Source organism: Procambarus clarkii, chromosome 26 (genome assembly GCF_040958095.1).
Source record: "Procambarus clarkii isolate CNS0578487 chromosome 26, FALCON_Pclarkii_2.0, whole genome shotgun sequence".
NCBI classification, from domain to species: Eukaryota; Metazoa; Arthropoda; class Malacostraca; order Decapoda; family Cambaridae; genus Procambarus; species Procambarus clarkii.
In genome coordinates, this window is record NC_091175.1 from 27,798,474 (window position 1) to 27,819,488 (window position 21,015).

The 21,015-nt window shown below is 48.9% G+C and overlaps 1 protein-coding gene across 1 annotated transcript; it reads right to left on the bottom strand.

Annotated features, from left to right (window-relative positions):
* Window positions 1-12,645: 12,645 nt before the first annotated feature.
* Window positions 12,646-18,213, bottom strand: LOC123756913 (PE-PGRS family protein PE_PGRS16-like). The gene is made up of 2 exons (XM_045740324.1): window positions 18,055-18,213; window positions 12,646-13,557 (listed from the first exon to the last, which is right to left on the bottom strand). The coding sequence occupies exons 1-2, from the start codon at window positions 18,211-18,213 to the stop codon at window positions 12,646-12,648; spliced, it is 1,071 nt and encodes a 356-aa protein (XP_045596280.1).
* Between the last annotated feature and the right edge of the window lie 2,802 nt (window positions 18,214-21,015).

A 21,015-nucleotide genomic window follows, 5' to 3' on the forward strand; every position in this document is an offset into this window, starting at 1 on the left:
CCACCACTCGTGGAGAGCACACCTGCAAGTGACTCCCATCACTGAACGCAAAATCTTTCATTCAGGCTTTCCATAGGTTTACCGCCCACCACTTACACGCTAACTTAACGATCTCAGAAAATAGGGCTAATTTAGTGACTGTGGAATGATGCCTCTGAAACATCTGTAACCAGCCTGTAGTTTGTTCTATGCTCGAACAAGGACAGTGTCCATGGATATTCAGTCCACCAAGAAAGAATGCATGCATAGTGGTGACAGTGAAGTGCTCTCTCCACACAACGTTGTCCTGCACAAACAAGATGCCTGGTGGAACTCCACACCGTAGTCACAGAGACTGAGTCACAGGGGAACACACAGGGGAGCACACACACTGACTTACAATTCAGATGAGCCTAACCAACATGTGTTGGTTAGTCCTGTTCACTGATGTGTGACAGCACATGTGACCCCAACACCTTCCATTCCAGACGAGGAAGCCAGAGACATACATGATAGCTTCCTGTCTAATACATGACAGCCACCTGTCTAACATACATGACAGCCACCTGTCTAACATACATGACAGCTACCTGTCATGTATGTTATGACATATGTAATCTATGTACACATCCAATTTGACGGTATTGTTGTCTTGATCTGTGACGGACGCAGATGAGAGTAGTCATGTCCTGGCCAGCAGGGTATTCTGAGAAGAATTATAATTTCCTATAAAGGCCCTACTAGCTTCAAGACAGTAGATAAACTAGTGCATTTAGCGCCTGATGGACCGATTAACTCTAGAAAACCCTCAGATCCACAAAACACAACACGACACGTACTCCCAGAAGGGGCAGCTGCACCATTGTGCAATACACATTAAAAAAAAAACATCAAAATGAACTCAGCAAGTTGGAGTAGATGTTTTCAATTGTTATGCTTGGCTCAGTCAGCCCTGTTTACTGAGCTCGGATTTACAACCTCCCTGCTGGGATCATGTAAACATTTACCAATGTTGTATGTGAATATAATTTAATTCATTGCTGAGCTTCACTGAGCAGCCTATCCTCGTTACCGTTCACAACGTTACTAAAACGATGTACTAACGTGCCCGAACCTAACCTAACCGAGCACCCACGAATAGAAACCGGGACATCATGTCAATTTTTGGAGCTTGTTTATGATCTTTGTGATAAAAATCACATCACTGTGATTTTTAGTACATATTACTTTAACATTGGGAATTTTACCATCAAAATACGATGTTATGCTCGAGGAGAGGTTGGCACTGAGGCCTGTGTGCCTGGTCACTCATGTTCACCCAAATGCTGCTCCTGGGCATTCATGACCAAGTGTGTCTGGTCACACACTCGGACGAAGGTTCGAATCCTCGTCACGGCCCTTGTGGATTTGTCAGCCCGTCCTCCAAACAAAGATCCAAAAGTGATTCCATGCACCCGCCAAACCCCCTGTTTATGAATGAAAAGCGGTTTACACACGACTCACAACTGCTGACGTTCAAACATATCCGGAACAAGTGCTTCACTGACGAATTTTGTTCGAATCACAACGCTATAAATGCTTCACCCACGTACTACAAATACAAATAATCGCCAACAGAACCTAAACACCTAACCTAACCTATGCATATATATGCACAATATGCTAATATATTATAATATTAATTTATACTTGAGAAAATTCCCGTTTTGAATGAATAGCATGTTAAAATTTATGAATGCGTCTGTGGGGTCGACCGCTGGATGTAATGGACTTGAGTCGAGGACGGGTTGCAAGAATGTGTCAAGGATCTTAATTGCTTCCTCTTAATTATTACTTCTTATTACAACAAAACGTCCAGCAAGTTTCAGTCTAGCTTACGCGACAAGGCTTGTAAGCTGTCTTTGTGTCTGAGGAGTGGGAACATAACGTGTTGGGCTAGTTTCGTCACGACAACCTGGCTCCAGACACCTGTGGAGGACGCCCAACCACTTGGGATGGACGGGGAGTCTGGCCCTAGCTTCGGTGCGGGGCAGACGTGTTGCATCGGCGCTCCAGCAGTTTGGTGTTGTTTGCCCGTTTCGGCCGGTTGGGGGCGGGTGTGTGTCTGCTCGCCTGTGCTGACGTGGCGTTACGATGGGGGTCCCTCTACCCCCAGTCGTCCGGACTCAGTCTGTGGGACTAGAGTTCTCTGTGCGGGCTGGTTACCCGGAGATTGCCCTGGCTTGTGAAATGCTCTCTGTCCCTGTGTTTGCGATTTATGGGGTCGAGTTGGTAACGGCCCGTAGGGCCATTGTGAAGTTTGCCGAGGAGGCGGCGTATCGCGATTTTCTCCGGCGATACGAGGGGCGGACACTGCCTCTGCCGGATGGTGCGGGCACTGTCACCCTCTCGGATAGAAGTGGTGCACTTACTTACATCAGTGTGCATGGGGCTCCCTTGGAGTTTCCAGAGGCTCTGCTACGGCGGTATTTCGGGCGGTTTGGCGCAGTTATTAGTGTGAGAGTGAACGTGGTGTCTTCTAGTCCTCTTAAGGGTGTGAGGTCTAACATTCGCACCCTGGGCATGAGACTCCGGGCGGATATTCCGTCCTCTGTGCGCCTTATGGGGTACAACGTTCGGGTGTTTTACGCCCGTCAGCCGCGGACGTGTTATCGTTGTGGTCTTTTGGGCCATCAGGCTGCTGACTGTTCTGCGCCTCCTGTTGCACCAGTGAACCTCTTCAGTGAGGAGGATTTTCCGCCCCTTCCTGTGGGGGATGATTCGGTGGGTATGGACGTCTCTTCGGCTGAGGAGGTGCCCTCTGTAGCAGCTGTTGCTCCGCCTGTTGCGCCCCCTGTTGTTGCCGCATCTCTTCCAGAGGTTGGGTCCTCGCCTAGTGCTCCGGCTGATGTCCCTGCGCCTCTTCCGCCTGCCGTTTGCTCAGACCCCTCGTCTTCCAGTTCTTCCTCTGCTGTATCTGTCCCGGTCCCTGCACCCTCGCCGTCTGTCCCGGCTGTGCTGGGAGATGAGGTGGATCCGGTATTCCCTCCTGTGCCTGGCCTGGTGCCCCGTGTGGTTGAGGAGGCTGCCGTGCTGCGGCGTGCGTCGGTTCGCTCGGTTGGTGCTGCGCGGGTCGCTGAGTCTGCCTCCGGGTCTGATGATGTGCGGCCCGAGCCTAAGCGTTCCCGGCGTTCTTCTGTGTGGGCTGATGTTGGCGAATTCGACGAGTGTCGTCCTTCCGTTGACGGTGGCGTGGCTCCGGATGTGGTGCACACTACGGTGGTGGCGGAGGTACACTTGCCTGAGGATGCCGGTGCCGGCGTTTCGGCCTCCACTTCTGGTCCGGTGTCCGAGGGTCCTGCTTCAGGTGCGTTGCCTGCGTCGGATGGCTCCGGTTCTTCGTGGGCGGTGGTTCCCCCTGCTGTAGTTGGTGGTGAGCGGGGTGGCCTGGTGGTGATGTTGAGAAAGGATGCTCGCTCTGGATGTTCTGTGGCCCCTTCCTCGTTACCCGTTTCCTCGGCAGCGGTCTTGCCGCCTCTTCCGTTTCCTGCAGTCCCTTCCGTGTCTCCTGCGGTATCCGTGGAAGTGCTATCGTCTCAGCGTCCGACACCTGCTCCTATGGCGAAGGCGTGGCAGGCTCGGCGTCCCTCGTCCGCTTCTCCGGTGTCATCTGCTTCCTCGAAGGGCGTGGTTGGCGCTCCCCGGCCTCGTTATGCGACTTGCGTCAGTGACCTTAGGCATTGGCCGATGCCGCCAGATATAGATGTTCCTGAGTTTATGTTACCCGCTCGAGCGCGGGGGGTCGAAAACCCTACCGACCTTGAAGATCTAGTCTGGGAAGCTTACAAGGCGAAATATCCTTATGATCTTTTCCCGGAGAAGTACATTTCTCACGAGGTTCCTCGCAAGTGATTTCTATGTATTTTGTGTTGCCTGGTTGTGGGGTGTGTATGTGAGTGGGTGGGGTGGGTATTGTTTCCCGGTTCCTGCGTGCTCCGGTTTGTATTGTGGGTTTTCTTGTATGGCTAGTGGGGGGGGGGGGTGCGGTTCCTGTACGTTTGTGTGTTTGGTTGTGGATGTCGCGTGCGCTTGTTTGTCATCTTGTGTGCTCTTTGTTATGTGTGCATTATGTGTGTGAGGTGTTAGCAGACTTGTTTTGTATGTTTCTCGCCTCTCTGTTTCCCTTATGTTTGTATTACGCTGTGTTTATATTTGTGTTATGTTTGTATATGCATTTTTGTTTTGTGGTCAGCCCTTCTGGCTGGTCTTCTTCTTGATTTGTTCCTTTGTCATTGTTCATGTGTGTGCTTTGTACTTTTGTTCTATGTTATATTTGTTCTGTTTTTATTGTACATTATACGCATGCTTGCATGTAAAAATATAAATAAAAAAAAAAAAAAAAAAAAAAAAAACTTGGGCTGGACGGTAGAGCGACGGTCTCGCTTCATGCAGGTCGGTGTTCAATCCCCGACCGTCCACCAAGTGGTTGGGCACCATTCCTTCCCCTCTCCGTCCCATCACAAATCCTTATCCTGACCCCTTCCCAGTGTTATATTGCCGTAATGGCTTAGCGGTTCCCCCCTGATAGTTTCCTCCCTCAACATGTGCTCTGGTCCTAACCTAACCATCAAATACGTCAACTGAGTTTTAAAATTGCTCTTTCAGTACAGCATTTGGTACCAGTCGTTACTCTGTAATGACATAACCTGCGGCCGATTCACGAAGCAGTTACGCAAGCACTTACGAACCTGTCCATCTTTTCTCAATCTTTAGCGGCTTTGTTTACAATTATTAAACAGTTAATGAGCTCGGAAGCACCAGGAGGCTGTTTATAACAATAACAACAGTTGATTGGTAAGTTTTCATGCTTGTAAACTGTTTAATAAATGTAACCAAAGCCGTCAAAGATTGAGGAAAGATGAACATGTTCGTGAGTACTTGCGTAACTGCTTCGTGAATCTGGCCCCAGACTCGTAAGCCAATTGCAAAGCAAGAACCAAACAAAATCACACAAGTGAGTATAGTCTTGGCATTATATAGCTTCACAAGGGCGCCTTTGTTTATGTCTTAACCTCAGTTCATCCCATATGGTAATATGTAGTGAGTGTGGAGATATACTGCTGGTAAGACCTACACGGCTATTGACGATAGTTTGTGTGGAAGGAAGGAAACTATCAGTGGACAGCGCTAAGCCATTACGACTATATAACACTGGGAAGGGGTCAGGATAAGGATTTGGGATGGGACGGGGGGAAGGAATAGTGCCCAACCACTTGGTGGACGGTCGGGGATTGAACGCCGACCTGCATAAAGTATATAGGTGTATTATACGTGTATTATAAAATTACCAAGCAGGGTCATCACTAGTCAAGACGAATATGTCAGAAAAGTCGACAGTGTGAAAGTGAGGATGGTGACAGCAATTTAACATCAATTAGTGGTCTTATAATTCATACAATTATATATATATATATATATATATATATATATATATATATATATATATATATATATATATATATATATATATAATTATTCTTTTGGTACATAATATTGAGTTATCTCTATGAATGGTTGGTTGAACTGACATTGACATGGGAGAGGTTGACGGGTTCACTACCGCCAGAGCGGACCGTAGTGTCTCTACATGTTGTATATACTTGATGTTAAACATAGTTATTTATGTTACAGATTGGTGAAGGTAAGATCAACTACCCTAAATGGTACCAGCGGTGTTGACCATTATCAGTCATTACAAGCCTCACCTCTGCCCATTACTTCCCAAATGCCCCCCCCCCCCCATTATCTCCCCCCCCCCTTCTTCCCATTCTCCCCCCCCCTTTCCCTCACAACACGCTGCCTCTCTGCCTCTCATTATAACTCTTTGCTCCTCTCATGCAACTCCTATTGTAGGGAATTTTAATTAGTTTCAGCTTAGCTAGAAGATCACCCACAAGGTCGCTGCCAGACTCCTGAACGGGTGACTGTGTTCACCTCATCTATAATGATGTCCACACAACCTATCCTTTCCCCTCCGTCCCATCCCAAATCCTTATCCTGACCCCTTCCCAGTGCTACATAGTCGTAATGACTCGGCGCTTTCCCTCTGATAGTTCCCTTCCCTTCTATGTCACGGACATAGAGACCAAGAAGTTTGGTAACTTACTCTAGATAATTACACATTAATTACGAGTTATTAATTCCTGTACTGATGATAATTACAGATGTTGTTAATTGACTTAAGAGAATCAGTTGAAATAACCAAGACCAGTCAGGTCAAGATGGTAAGCTCAAAGATTAATGATAGAGAAAATTAACTAAAATCCCAAATAAACTTTAATATGAACTTATTAATAAGAATCAGCGATATCCTATTTTTTCTGAAGCAACAGTCACCCTAGCAACCTCTCCGACCAGGATAGTCACACTTCCCCAATCCCTTGGCCTTTGCAACATTTTTTACACATTTAAGGTTAAGCGCACACTAAAAATTAATTAGAAATATTCCAGCCCTGCTAAGAAATTGAGGAACCAGATTCACGAAGTAGTTACGCAAGCACTTACGAACGTGTACATCTTCCCTCGATCTTTGACGGCTTTGGTTACATTAATTAAACAGTTTACAAGCATGAAAACTTGCCAATCAACTGTTGTTAGTGTTATAAACAGCCTCCTGGTGCTTCGGAGCTCATTAACTGTTTAATAATTGTAAACAAAGCCGCCAAAGATTGAGAAAAGATGGACAGGTTCGTAAGTGCTTGAGTAACTGCTTCGTGAATCTGGCCGGTATAGGGGCTGCAGGTTCAAACCTGGCCTCCAGAGAGGTAATTGAGTCACGGAGGAGAGAGAGAGAGAGAGAGAGAGAGAGAGAGAGAGAGAGAGAGAGAGAGAGAGAGAGAGAGAGAGAGAGAGAGAGGGGGGGGGGGAGCGGAGGCCAATATACTTCACACAGTAACAACAAAACTATGGCTCACATCCTGTCATAAAATTGATACTTCTGGGAAACAGGAGGTTGTTGTTGTTGTTGTTGTTGCTGTTGTTGTTGTTGTTGTTGTTGTTGTTGTTGCTGTTGTTGTTGTTGTTGTTGTTGCTGTTGTTGTTGTTGTTGTTGTTGTTGCTGTTGTTGTTGTTGTTGTTGTTGTTGTTGTTGCTGTTGTTGCTGTTGTTGTTGCTGTTGTTGTTGTTGTTGTTGTTGTTGTTGTTGTTGTTGTTGTTGTTGTTGTTGTTGTTGTTGTTGTTGTTGTTGCTGTTGTTGTTGTTGTTGTTGTTGTTGTTGTTGCTGTTGTTGTTGTTGTTGTTGTTGTTGTTGTTGTTGTTGTTGTTCTTGTTGCTGTTGTTGTTGTTGTTGTTGTTGTTGTTGTTGTTGTTGTTGCTGTTGTTGTTGTTGTTGTTGCTGTTGTTGTTGTTGTTGTTGTTGTTGTTGTTGTTGTTGTTGTTGCTGTTGTTGTTGTTGTTGTTGTTGTTGTTGTTGTTGTTGTTGTTTAAGATTCGCTGTTTGGAACAAGTTCCAGATAGCACGGGCTATGGTGATCCCGTAGACGAAACAGGAGGAAGACTCGGGGGAGAGAGGGAGAAAGAGAAGGGAGAAGAGGGGCAAAGGAGGACAGAGAGAGGAAACAAGAAGAAAGAAAACAAGAATAGTACAGAAATTTCCCTAGCCGTTACACGCTAGTGGGTTGTCCTCGTGGCGCAGTGGTAAGACACTCGCCCGGCGCTTCCCGACCACTTTGGCCTGGGTTCGTATCCTGGCCGGGGAGGATTTTTTTTTTATTTTTTATTTTTTTTATTATTTTCTACCACAGACGTGGCCACACATTTACAATGCTAACCAGCATATATACATTTTCTTCTGTCCTCCATGGACAGGGTTAGAGAAGTGTTAAACATATAGTTCAAGGGTTTATTGAACACTCAACCACAGAAGGTGATTCGGTGCTTTTAAAATGCTAAGCTAACCTACATACGTAAATACATAGATACACAGATTTACGTACGCCCTACATAAAGTATTAGATGTGTCTTTTACATAGTGTCATTAATGTACATTCACAAAGGTGAAATGTAATTCTGATCAGCTTCCATATATGCTTTATACCCATACATATACATACACACACACACATACACATACATATATACACACATACATGCATTCACATACATTTGTCTCATTTACCCTGACAGGGTGAGGTAGCTGATAAAGAAACTAGTGTGCAATTAAGCACTTAATCACTGAAGGTGATGAAGGTGCTTTTACAAGCTCAGGTTATATAGTTACATCACATACATACATTGTATGATTGATACATTACATGGTCAATTTTGGATACAAGTCCAATATATCATCAAGTGTTCCAGTACTCATATAGTAACTACAGAGTTCAGCATACCTTAGCCCAGGAGGGCGAAAGTCAGTCAGTATGGGACATTCTACAATATAATGTTCAAGAGAGTGCATGTTTTCTCTTTCACAAAGTTGACACATTGTGTACTCGACATTTGGGTTTTGAGAAAGCTGCCAGATACGTCTATATCCCAGGCGTATTCTGGCCACTATAACATCACATTGCCGGGTTCTTGTTCTATTAGTCCCATATGTGAATGTCTCCTCACGATATCTATCATAATATTTAATGCTACAACTTTCAGGTCTTTGAGAATTTGTTAGGTCGGTGAGATTTTCATTAGATATTTGTTTAAGTATTCTCTTTGTCACTGCTAATGAAACACCCATATCAATTTCTACCACTGGTTTTCTGCAAGCTGACTTAGCAAGCATATCAACAGTGTCATGCCTTGAGATGCCAACATGTGATGGTATCCATAGGAATTTAATCTCAAATCTGTTTTCTTTGGCAGCTAAAACATTCATTCGAATATCACTGACTATTTTCTGGGTGTCACTACTATGTGCGTTCAATGCCAGGAGTGCACTCTGCGAGTCACAGTATATAAGTCCACTGCCTTTGTCTTTTAAAAATTCAGTGGCAAGGTATATGCCTGCAAGTTCGGTTTGAGTTGTACTTGCCCAGTCATTGACGCGCTTCATTGCTGTATGTACGAGAGAAGATTGTTCAAATATGTTACATGCACATCCGGTACATCGTCCACCTTCTTCTACAGAGCCGTCGGTATAGCACTGATAAACATCGTTACCCATACTCTGAGTACTTTCAGTGATGCTTTTCAGTGTTAACTGTTTTAACAATGTAGTGTGCACACTATCTTTCTTGGGCGCATTTACAAAATCAACTGATAGATCCCAGTTATCCCATGGAGTAATTGGCTGATTAATCATTAGTCGAGTTGGGTACATATTTAATATTTTGATGGAGTTGGCTACCTTGTAGAACCAATATACATAATCAGATTTCGTTCTTCTTCTATAGACCTCAGGTGAGTGTAGCATATTAGAAGGTTTAGCTTGAAACTTCATGTGTTGTCTAGATCTACTCAATGCCTTCACGTCGAAAACTGTGCTAATAGACAAGATTCTCTCACTTATGGTAGGTAATTTTAACTCTGCTCTCATATTAACTATTCTCGTGGACTTTGGAGCCCCAAGGATGAGACGCATAGCTTCATTTTGCAAGGTTTCAAGAGATTTCAGCTCTTTGTCAGTATACAGTGTGAGATGTAGAGCATTGTAGTCAATCACAGAGCGTATAAATGATACATAAAACATTCTAGCAAGTCTCACGTTAAGCCCATGATTGACACCAACAAGGACCCGCAAGGGCTTTAATCTCTCCCAAAGTCTCCTCTTGAGAGAAGAAAGGTACCCAGGGTCGTTAATGGGGACACCAAGGTATCTGTAAGACTCGCAGTTCTCAAGTGCTCGCCCATCTATATGATAATTGGGTGGTGGAATACCACATGGAATGAGGGCACGAGTTTTCTGTACAGAGATAAGGAGGCCACATTCCTCAGCTCTAGTAGCAAAAGCGTCGAGCAGAACTTGCATTCTAGGCTCGGTGGCAGCCTGTAAACATATATCATCAGCATAACAAATGACAGTGTCTTCATTATTAGTTGGAAGATCTTTAATAAGTTTATGCATCAGAACGTTGAACAACAAGGGGCTGAGGGCCCCTCCTTGTGGAGTTCCCAGTTCAAAGTGTTTGCTCTCTGTGCTTTTAACACCATTAAACAAAACATATGCTGTTCGATTAGACAAATAGCCCTTTATCCATTTCAGTAATTTTCCTTGTATTCCCAGCTCGGCAAGCTGTTCCAGTATGATTCCTCTGTTTGCTGTATCAAAAGCTGCTGCTAGGTCGATGAAGACTGTTTGAGGGGAAGCTTCAATATGTGCGAAGTACTCAGCAAAACAGTGTTGTGTACTGAGCCCAGGCATAAATCCAAACAGTTGGGGTGACAGGTGCCCCTGTATACGATACATGAGTCGGTTAAGAACAATACGTTCAAGCACTTTACAAACACACGATGTTAAAGATATGGGTCTATAATTATCTGAGTGTGGTTTGGGGATAGGAACAATGACACTCTTTGTCCATACACTCTTTGTCTTTGTCCATTAACATACAGCACAAACTTGATGACACACGCCCCAACAGACAACGAACCATCAATCTTGCCTGTACAGCTATCGACGTGTCGGACCTTAATGATGTAACTGAATGGGAATTAAATCATGCACTAAAGATGGGAAAATCAACTGCTCCTGGAGAGGATGGTATTACTTACAGTCTACTGAGATTAGTCTCACACGTACCAGGTAATCCATTATTAGTGTTGTACAGAATGAGTTTACGTGAAGGAGTATTACCTGATGCTCGGGAAGGGTTGACTGAACGCCAAACCTTAACTGTAGCCTCTGTTCACCCAGCAGTAAATGGGTACCTGGCTGTTAAACCATTTGGCGGGTCGTGGTCCAGGGAACCCGCCCGTAACGCTACGCGTGCTGCTGGCCGTACAAGAATGTAACAACTCTTGTATCTTCAGGTTATCTTGAGATGATTTCGGGGCTTTTTTAGTGTCACCGCGGCCCGGTCCTCGACCAGGCCTCCACCCCCAGGAAGCAGCCCGTGACAGCTGTCTAACTCCCAGGTACCTATTTTACTGCTAGGTAACAGGGGCATAGGGTGAAGGAAACTCTGTCCCATTGTTTCTCGCCGGCGCCTGGGATCGAACCCAGGACCACAGGATCACAAATCCCGCGTTCTGTCCGCTCGGCCGACCGGCTCCCCTATATATAAATATATAAAATAAAACGGCCGCTGAGGATGTGTGAGGAAGCCAGAGAAGGTGAGGGGTTATCTTGAGATAATTTCGGGGCTTAGCGTCCCCGCGGCCCGGTCCTCGACCAGGCCGCGGGGCCGACCAGGGGGAGCCGGTCGGCCGAGTGGACAGCACACTGGACTTGTGATCCAGTGGGGGAGGAAGCAACCTTGGTGTAGTGAGAGTTGGTGAGGGGAAGGAGCTGTGGTGGGGTCAGAGTTAGGGGGGGTGACAAAGGCTACAGTGGTTATGTTTGTGTGGGGGTGGGGGTGTTGGTGGAGATGGGGCTGTGTGGGGTGGGGGTGATGGTGAAGAGGTGGAGTGGGGGTGTTAGTGGAGTGTGGGGTGGAGAGGGTGTGTTTGTGGGGTGGAGAGGGTGTGTTTGTGGGGTGGGGGGGTGTTGGTGGAGGAGGGTGTGGGGTTGGGGTGTAGGAGAAGAGAGGGGAGTGTGAAGGATCCTTGCCCTATTATCTGCTGTTCCACTTACGTTATAAATTTGTCAATGAATACATTATAATCACCTTCTGTAAATCGCAGCGTATAGCAAACCTGAAACAGAACAAGTGGAACTTTCCTTCCATGTCTGACACAGCGACATTGTGAGTCACCTTTCTGTGTCACAATCATTTCCTCAGCCACCAGTTCAGCATTCAGCAATTCAGCAGGATTCAGCATCCAAGCATTTCAAAACCCCTTCCAATTGCATCCTTTCAAAGAGCAGTTATTCCTGCCTCGATTTCACTTCCACTCCAATTAATCCTCGCAATATCCCTCTTCTGCTTTAATCCCCTGTCCTCTTCTCCCCTATTTCCCTCCTCATTCTCTTCACTGACCCCTCATGATGCCATGTTCATTCCCAAGTTTATTTAATCTTGCTTCCTCGTCCCCCTCATTCTCCAATCTCGTACCACTTTCGTTATGCATGTTTCAAGTTCTTCTAATTTACTTCCCAGTCTTCCTTAATCTCTTACTTCCCTGTTCTCATCTTTCCCATTTTCTCTTTGTAATACGATTCAGTCCACTCTCTCAGTCTCACCATCTTTTCTTGCAGTTTATTTTCTTCTTTCTTTCATTCGAGAAAAATTTCTTCCCTCCATCAAAATGCTCTTTTAATTATATTATTCCCTGATCTGGTCATATGTCCTATGTTTGTCATTGTACAAGACACCGCTCAACACACCACTCAAGCCACCGCTCAAGCCACCGCTCAAGACACCGCTCAAGACACCGCTCAAGACACCGTTCAAGCCACCGCTCAAGACACAGCTCAAACCACCGCTCAAGCCACCACTCAAGACACAGCTCAAACCACCGCTCAAGCCGCCACTCAAGACACAGCTCAAACCACCGTTCAAGCCACCACTCAAGACACAGCTCAAACCACCGCTCAAGCCACCACTCAAGACACCGGACATTCCAATTTCCTCAACTCTCCCTCAAATTCCCTCACCAGTTGGTGAGAGAATCTGTAGTAGCCGTCCTGTAAATATTTCCTGTGTTGTTCCTCATGCCCTCGTGACCACGTGTTCCGCCCTCGTGACCACGTGTTCCGCCCTCGTGACCACGTGCTCTGCCCTCATGACCACGTGTTCCGCCCTCGTGACCACGTGTTCCGCCCTCGTGACCACGTGTTCCGCCCTCGTGACCACGTGTTCCGCCCTCGTGACCACGTGTTTCGCCCTCGTGACCACGTGTTCCGCCCTCGTGACCACGTGTTCCGCCCTCGTGACCACGTGTTCCGCCCTCGTGACCACGTGTTCCGCCCTCGTGACCACGTGTTCCGCCCTCGTGACTACGTGTTTCGCCCTCGTGACCACGTGTTCCGCCCTCGTGACCACGTGTTCCGCCCTCGTGACCACGTGTTCCGCCCTCGTGACCACGTGTTCCGCCCTCGTGACCACGTGTTCCGCCCTCGTGACCACGTGTTCCGCCCTCGTGACCACGTGTTCCGCCCTCGTGACCACGTGTTCCACCCTCGTGACCACGTGTTCCGCCCTCGTGACCACGTGTTCCGCCCTCGTGACCACGTGTTCCGCCCTCGTGACCACGTGTTCCGCCCTCGTGACCACGTGTTCCGCCCTCGTGACCACGTGCTCCGCCCTCGTGACCACGTGTTCCGCCCTCGTGACCACGTGTTCCGCCCTCGTGACCACGTGTTCCGCCCTCGTGACCACGTGTTCCGCCCTCGTGACCACGTGTTCCGCCCTCGTGACCACGTGTTCCGCCCTCGTGACCACGTGTTCCGCCCTCATGACCACGTGTTCCGCCCTCATGACCACGTGTTCCGCCCTCGTGACCACGTGTTCCGCCCTCATGACCACGTGTTCTGCCCTCATAGCCACGAGACCACGTGGTCACCTCTCAAGCAATGTAATTGATGTTAATAGCTGTACTTAGCACTGTCTTGACCCAGAGGAGAGAGGACAGGACCCGATAGAATGGGAATTAGATTACCACTTTGATAATTACTCAAGTGTTGATAATTACTTTAGATATCCAAGTACTTGGAGACATCCCTGAACAAGGCCAAGGTCCCAGTAAATTCAAGATCATATATGCCGAAATTTGAATGACAGGAAAATTAACTAATTCCAAATAGACATTAATGTAAAATTAATTAATTAAAAATCAAGTACGTCCCTAACCTAGCTGGCGATGGTTGACTTATTAGCAATTGAACATTTAGGGAACAATTACCTTAATTTGTGATTCCAACCGAGTTTACACAACCGGTTTTCCTTGGCCCAAGAGTCTAGGTGTTGCCCCACTCACAGTTCAACTCTCACTGTCGACTCCTGGAAGGACTTACACCCACCGACCATGAAACTCCTATTTGGCATACAGAGCCCAATCACAGAAACCATGTCTAATCACTAGGCCTGGTCGAGACAGGGGGCCTCCTGACCTCCAGAGAGGTAGAAAGAAAGGGCTGGAGGTTAGAGTGAAAGGTCAGGAGGTCAGCCAGAGAGGTCAAGTGACCGTCAATTAACCCCCACATTGACCCAATGTCAATTAGAAATATGGCTCCATCCTGTGGTAGACCTGAACATGTGGGCCACAGAGGGAGACTATCCTGTGGTAGACCTGAACATGTGGGCCACAGAGGGAGACTATCCTGTGGTAGACCTGAACATGTGGGCCACAGAGGGAGACTATCCTGTGGTAGACCTGAACATGTGGGCCACAGAGGGAGACTATCCTGTGGTAGACCTGAACATGTGGGCCACAGAGGGAGACTAGAGATGGGTGGAGCAGCACTGGTGGGGGGGGGGGGAGAGAGGGTGGGCCCTGACAACTGTTACAGCTTATGTGTTCATGAGAGCTTGTACTCACCTAGTTGTGCTTGCGGGGGTTGAGCTCTAGCTCTTTGGTCTAAACTAACTATAGGAACGTGAGTCTGTGTACATTCATGTGAGCGTGTGTATGTATGCTCATGGGAGATTGCAAATACGTTCATTAGACCATAGTGCTTGTGTATGAACGTCAAGCAGAGCTTGTCAGCAGATATACACTAGAGCTTGTGTATGAACGTCCAGCAGAGCTTGTCTGCAGACATACACGAGAGCTTGTGTATGAACGTCCAGCAGAGCTTGTCTGCAGACATACACGAGAGCTTGTGTATGTTCATGAGTGTGGAAAGATATATACAGATATATACTGCCTGTATACAAACAGATAAGCCCTATCTATATGTGACTGGACAAGAAGTCTATGTAATTGGTCCACTCACCAATTAAAGCAAAAATTCCCCATTGCCCACTAGACCCCCAGTTGACTGTTTAACAGCTAGCTGTGGTCTAGTGGGTATGGTGCTGGATATGCTAGTGTATGGAGCACCTGTTTGTCCCAGGTTCGAACCCCATCACGAGGATGAGTTTATCTGATACATTTGTCTCGGGGATTATTTAAAATTATTCCTTAAATGCAGTTTATTTTAGAGTGTGTCAATGCCAATAAATTATCTGCATTGTTAATAATTGCCAATCAAAGGGGTTCAGTAAATCTATACTAATTATTAATGTATCAGGCCTACATCAGCCTAATTAGGAGGTAATTAATTAATTACATGGGGTTGAGCCCCTGCCCCATGGTGCTCTCACCACTTGTTGAGCTCCAGCCCCATGGTGCTCTCACCACTTGTTGAGCCCCAGCACCATGGTGCTCTCACCACTTGTTGAGCTCCAGCCCCATGGTGCTCTCACCACTTGTTGAGCCCCAGCACCATGGTGCTCTCACCACTTGTTGAGCCCCTGCCCCATGGTGCTCTCACCACTTGTTGAGCTCCAGCACCATGGGGCTCTCACCACTTGTTGAGCCCCAGCCCCATGGTGCTCTCACCACTTGTTGAGCCCCAGCACCATGGTGTTCTCAACACTTGTTGAGCCCCAGCCCCATGGTGCTCTCACCACTTGTTGAGCCCCAGCCCCATGGTGCTCTCACCACTTGTTGAGCCCCAGCACCATGGTGCTCTCACCACTTGTTGAGCTCCTGCCCCATGGGGCTCTCACCACTTGTTGAGCCCCAGCACCATGGGGCTCTCACCACTTGTTGAGCCCCATCCCCATGGTGCTCTCACCCCTTGTTGAGCCCCTGCCCCACGGTGCTCTCACCACTTGTTGAGCCCCTGCACCATAGTGCTCTTACCAGTTGTTGAGCCCCTGCCCCATGGGGTTCTCAACCCTTGTTGAGCCCCTGCCCCATGGTGCTCTCATCACTTGTTAAGCCCCTGCACCATGGTGCTCTCACCACTTGTTGAGCACCTGCACCATGGGGCTCTCACCACTTGTTGAGCCCCAGCCCCATGGTGCTCTCACCCCTTGTTGAGCCCCTGCACCATGGTGCTCTTACCAGTTGTTGAGCCGCTGCCCCATGGGGCTCTCAACCCTTGTTGAGCCCCTGCCCCATGGTGCTCTCACCACTTGTTGAGCCCCTGCACAATGGGGCTCTCACCACTTGTTCAGCCCCTGCCTCATGGGGCTCTCACTACTTGATGAGCTCCTGCCCCATGGGGCTCTCACCACTTGTTGAGCCCCTGCACCAGGGTGCTCTCACCACTTGTTGAGCCCCTGCACCATGGGGCTCTCACCACTTGTTGAGCTCCTGCACCATGGTGCTCACACCACTTGTTGAGCCCCAGCACCATGGGGCTCTCACCACTTGTTGAGATCCTGCCCCATGGTGCTCTCAGCACTTGTTGAGCCCCAGCCCCATGGTGCTCTCACCACTTGTTGAGCCCCAGCCCCATGGTGCTCTCACCACTTGTTGAGCTCCAGCCCCATGGTGCTCTCACCACTTGTTGAGCCCCAGCACCATGGTGCTCTCACCACTTGTTGAGCCCCTGCCCCATGGTGCTCTCACCACTTGTTGAGCTCCAGCCCCATGGTGCTCTCACCACTTGTTGAGCCCCAGCACCATGGTGTTCTCAACACTTGTTGAGCCCCAGCCCCATGGTGCTCTCACCACTTGTTGAGCCCCAGCACCATGGTGCTCTCACCACTTGTTGAGCTCCTGCCCCATGGGGCTCTCACCACTTGTTGAGTCCCAGCACCATGGGGCTCTCACCACTTGTTGAGCCCCATCCCCATGGTGCTCTCGCCCCTTGTTGAGCCCCTGCCCCATGGTGCTCTCACCACTTGTTGAGCCCCTGCACCATAGTGCTCTTACCAGTTGTTGAGCCCCTGCCCCATGGGGTTCTCAACCCTTGTTGAGCCCCTGCCCCATGGTGCTCTCATCACTTGTTAAGCCCCTGCACCATGGTGCTCTCACCACTTGTTGAGCACCTGCACCATGGGGCTCTCACCACTTGTTGAGCCCCTGCACAATGGGGCTCTCACCACTTGTTCAGCCCCTGCCTCATGGGGCTCTCACTACTTGATGAGCTCCTGCCCCATGGGGCTCTCACCACTTGTTGAGCCCCTGCACCAGGGTGCTCTCACCACTTGTTGAGCCCCTGCACCATGTCGCTCTCACCACTTGTTGAGCTCCTGCACCATGGTGCTCTCACCACTTGTTGAGCCCCAGCACCATGGGGCTCTCACCACTTGTTGAGATCCTGCCCCATGGTGCTCTCAGCACTTGTTGAGCCCCAGCCCCATGGTGCTCTCACCACTTGTTGAGCCCCAGCACCATGGGGCTCTCACCACTTGTTGAGCTCCTGCCCCATGGGGCTCTCACCACTTGTTGAGCCCCAGCCCCATGGGGCTCTCACCACTTGTTGAGCCCCAGCCCCATGGTGCTCTCACCACTTGTTGAGCCCCTGCCCCATGGTGCTCTCACCACTTGTTGAGCCCCAGCACCATGGGGCTCTCACCACTTGTTGAGCCCCTGCACCATGGGGCTCTCACCTCTTGTTGAGCCCCTGCACCATGGTGCTCTCACCACTTGTTGAGCCCCTGCCCCATGGTGCTCTCACCACTTGTTGAGCCCCTGCACCATGGTGCTCTCACCACTTGATGAGCTCCTGCCCCAATGGTTCTCTCACCACTTGTTGAGCCCCTGCACCATGGTGCTCTCACCACTTGTTGAGCCCCAGCCCCATGGGGCTCTCACCACTTGTTGAGCCCCTGCACCATGGGGCTCGCACCACTTGTTGAGCCCCTGCACCATGGTGCTCTCACCACTTGTTGAGCCCTTGCACCATGGTGCTCTTACCACTTGTTGAGCCCCTGCACCATGGTGCTCTCACCACTTGTTGAGCCCCAGCCCCATGGTGCTCTCACCACTTGTTGAGCCCCAGCACCATGGGGCTCTCACCACTTGTTGAGCCCCTGCACCATGGGGCTCGCACCACTTGTTGAGCCCCTGCACCATGGTGCTCTCACCACTTGTTGAGCCCTTGCACCATGGTGCTCTTACCACTTGTTGAGCCCCTGCACCATGGTGCTCGCACCACTTGTTGAGCCCCTGCACCATGGTGCTCGCACCACTTGTTGAGCCCTTGCACCATGGTGCTCGCACCACTTGTTGAGCCCCTGCACCATGGTGCTCGCACCACTTGTTGAGCCCCTGCACCATGGTGCTCTCACCACTTGTTGAGCCCCTGCACCATGGTGCTCTCACCACTTGTTGAGCCCCTGCACCATGGGGCTCGCACCACTTGTTGAGCCCCTGCCTCATGGTGCTCAACATTTTAACATAAACTAGCCGTAATTCTAGTTAAAGCCATCATCACAACCTCCAGTAAATCTATTTTCTAAAAGTATGAATTATTAGTGAAAATACTGTGAAATATTGTATTATTTTTTTTAATAATAAACAAATTATTGAGTATGGTGATTTGTTATTGCATAAATTGACAAAATACATGATAGTGTTTTTGGTGTGGATAATTGTAGGTGAGTTTGCACTCGTCATTGGCTGAAGTAGCAGCAGCCTACGGGCTGAGTGGACAACGCTCTGGATTCGTAATCCTGAAGTTCCGGGTTCGATCCCCGGTGGAGGCGGAAACAAATGTAAGTGAGTATGGACTCGTTATTGGCCTGAAGTAACAGTAACTTCACCCGAGTCAATCTCCACTGTTCCTACATTAATTTTGGTCCTTCCAATGTGGACATAACTAAATTAAACTAACTATCTCGCCATAACTTACTGAGATTATATATATATGCATATATATATATATATATATATATATATATATATATATATATATATATATATATATATATATATATATATATATATATAAACTTCAAGTAACTTATTATATTAAGTTGCGAGTGTTCAGCTGTAGCTCACTAGCAGCGAGTGTCTCTTGTTTACGCTACTAGCTGCTGCTAGCAGTAAGGAGCACATGCATGGTACCGAGGGCTAGGTACTGACTAATTAGCCCAACCACTTTGACTGGACGGTAGAGTGACGGTCTCGTTTCATGCAGGTCGGCGTTCAATCCCCGACCGTCCACAAGTGGTTGGGCACCATTTCTCCCCCCCCCTGTCCCATCCCAAATCCTTATCCTGACCCCTTCCAAGCGCTATAAAATCGTAATGGCTTGGCGCTTTCCCCTGACAATTAAAAAAAATTACCAACTAATTAACGGAAATCGAGAATATGATGTTTCAGGCTGTTGTAGTTGGCCAGAGAGAGTAGCCAAGACAACATGATATTGTAGAGATTACTAAGGTATCTGCACTCTCCAATCTCCTGGTGATCATCACTATCACTTTCACAATTACTGAAATCTAACCACTTACCTGGCGTGGACATGTGTCCCCAGGTACACGCAGCTTGGACATGTGTCCCCAGGTACACACAGCTTGGACATGTGTCCCCAGGTACACACAGCTTGGACATGTGTCCCCAGGTACACACAGCTTGGACATGTGTCCCCAGGTACACGCAGCTTGGACACGTGTCCCCAGGTACACACAGCTTGGACATGTGTCCCCAGGTACACACAGCTTGGACACGTGTCCCCAGGTACACACAGCTTGGACACGTGTCCCCAGGTACACGCAGCTTGGACTTGTGTCCCCAGGTACACACAGCTTGGACACGTGTCCCCAGGTACACACAGCTTGGACATGTGTCCCCAGGTACACACAGCTTGGACACGTGTCCCCAGGTACACACAGCTTGGACATGTGTCCCCAGGTACACACAGCTTGGACACGTGTCCCCAGGTACACACAGCTTGGACATGTGTCCCCAGGTACACACAGCTTGGACACGTGTCCCCAGGTACACACAGCTTGGACATGTGTCCCCAGGTACACACAGCTTGGACACGTGTCCCCAGGTACACACAGCTTGGACATGTGTCCCCAGGTACACACAGCTTGGACACGTGTCCCCAGGTACACACAGCTTGGACACGTGTCCCCAGGTACACACAGCTTGGACATGTGTCCCCAGGTACACACAGCTTGGACACGTGTCCCCAGGTACACACAGCTTGGACACGTGTCCCCAGGTACACACAGCTTGGACATGTGTCCCCAGGTACACACAGCTTGGACACGTGTCCCCAGGTACACACAGCTTGGACATGTGTCCCCAGGTACACACAGCTTGGACACGTGTCCCCAGGTACACACAGCTTGGACATTTGTCCCCAGGTACACACAGCTTGAACATGTGTCCCCAGGTACACACAGCTTGGACACGTGTCCCCAGGTACACGCAGCTTGGACATGTGTCCCCAGATACACACAGCTTGGACATGTGTCCCCAGGTACACACAGCTTGGACACGTGTCCCCAGGTACACACAGCTTGGACACGTGTCCCCAGGTACACACAGCTTGGACATGTGTCCCCAGGTACACACAGCTTGGACACGTGTCCCCAGGTACACACAGCTTGGACACGTGTCCCCAGGTACACACAGCTTGGACACGTGTCCCCAGGTACACACAGCTTGGACACGTGTCCCCAGGTACACACAGCTTGGACATGTGTCCCCAGGTACACACAGCTTGGACACGTGTCCCCAGGTACACACAGCTTGGACACGTGTCCCCAGGTACACACAGCTTGGACACGTGTCCCCAGGTACACACAGCTTGGACACGTGTCCCCAGGTACACACAGCTTGGACACGTGTCCCCAGGTACACACAGCTTGGACACGTGTCCCCAGGTACACACAGCTTGGACATTTGTCCCCAGGTACACACAGCTTGAACATGTGTCCCCAGGTACACACAGCTTGGACACGTGTCCCCAGGTACACGCAGCTTGGACATGTGTCCCCAGGTACACACAGCTTGGACATGTGTCCCCAGGTACACACAGCTTGGACACGTGTCCCCAGGTACACACAGCTTGGACATGTGTCCCCAGGTACACACAGCTTGGACACGTGTCCCCAGGTACAC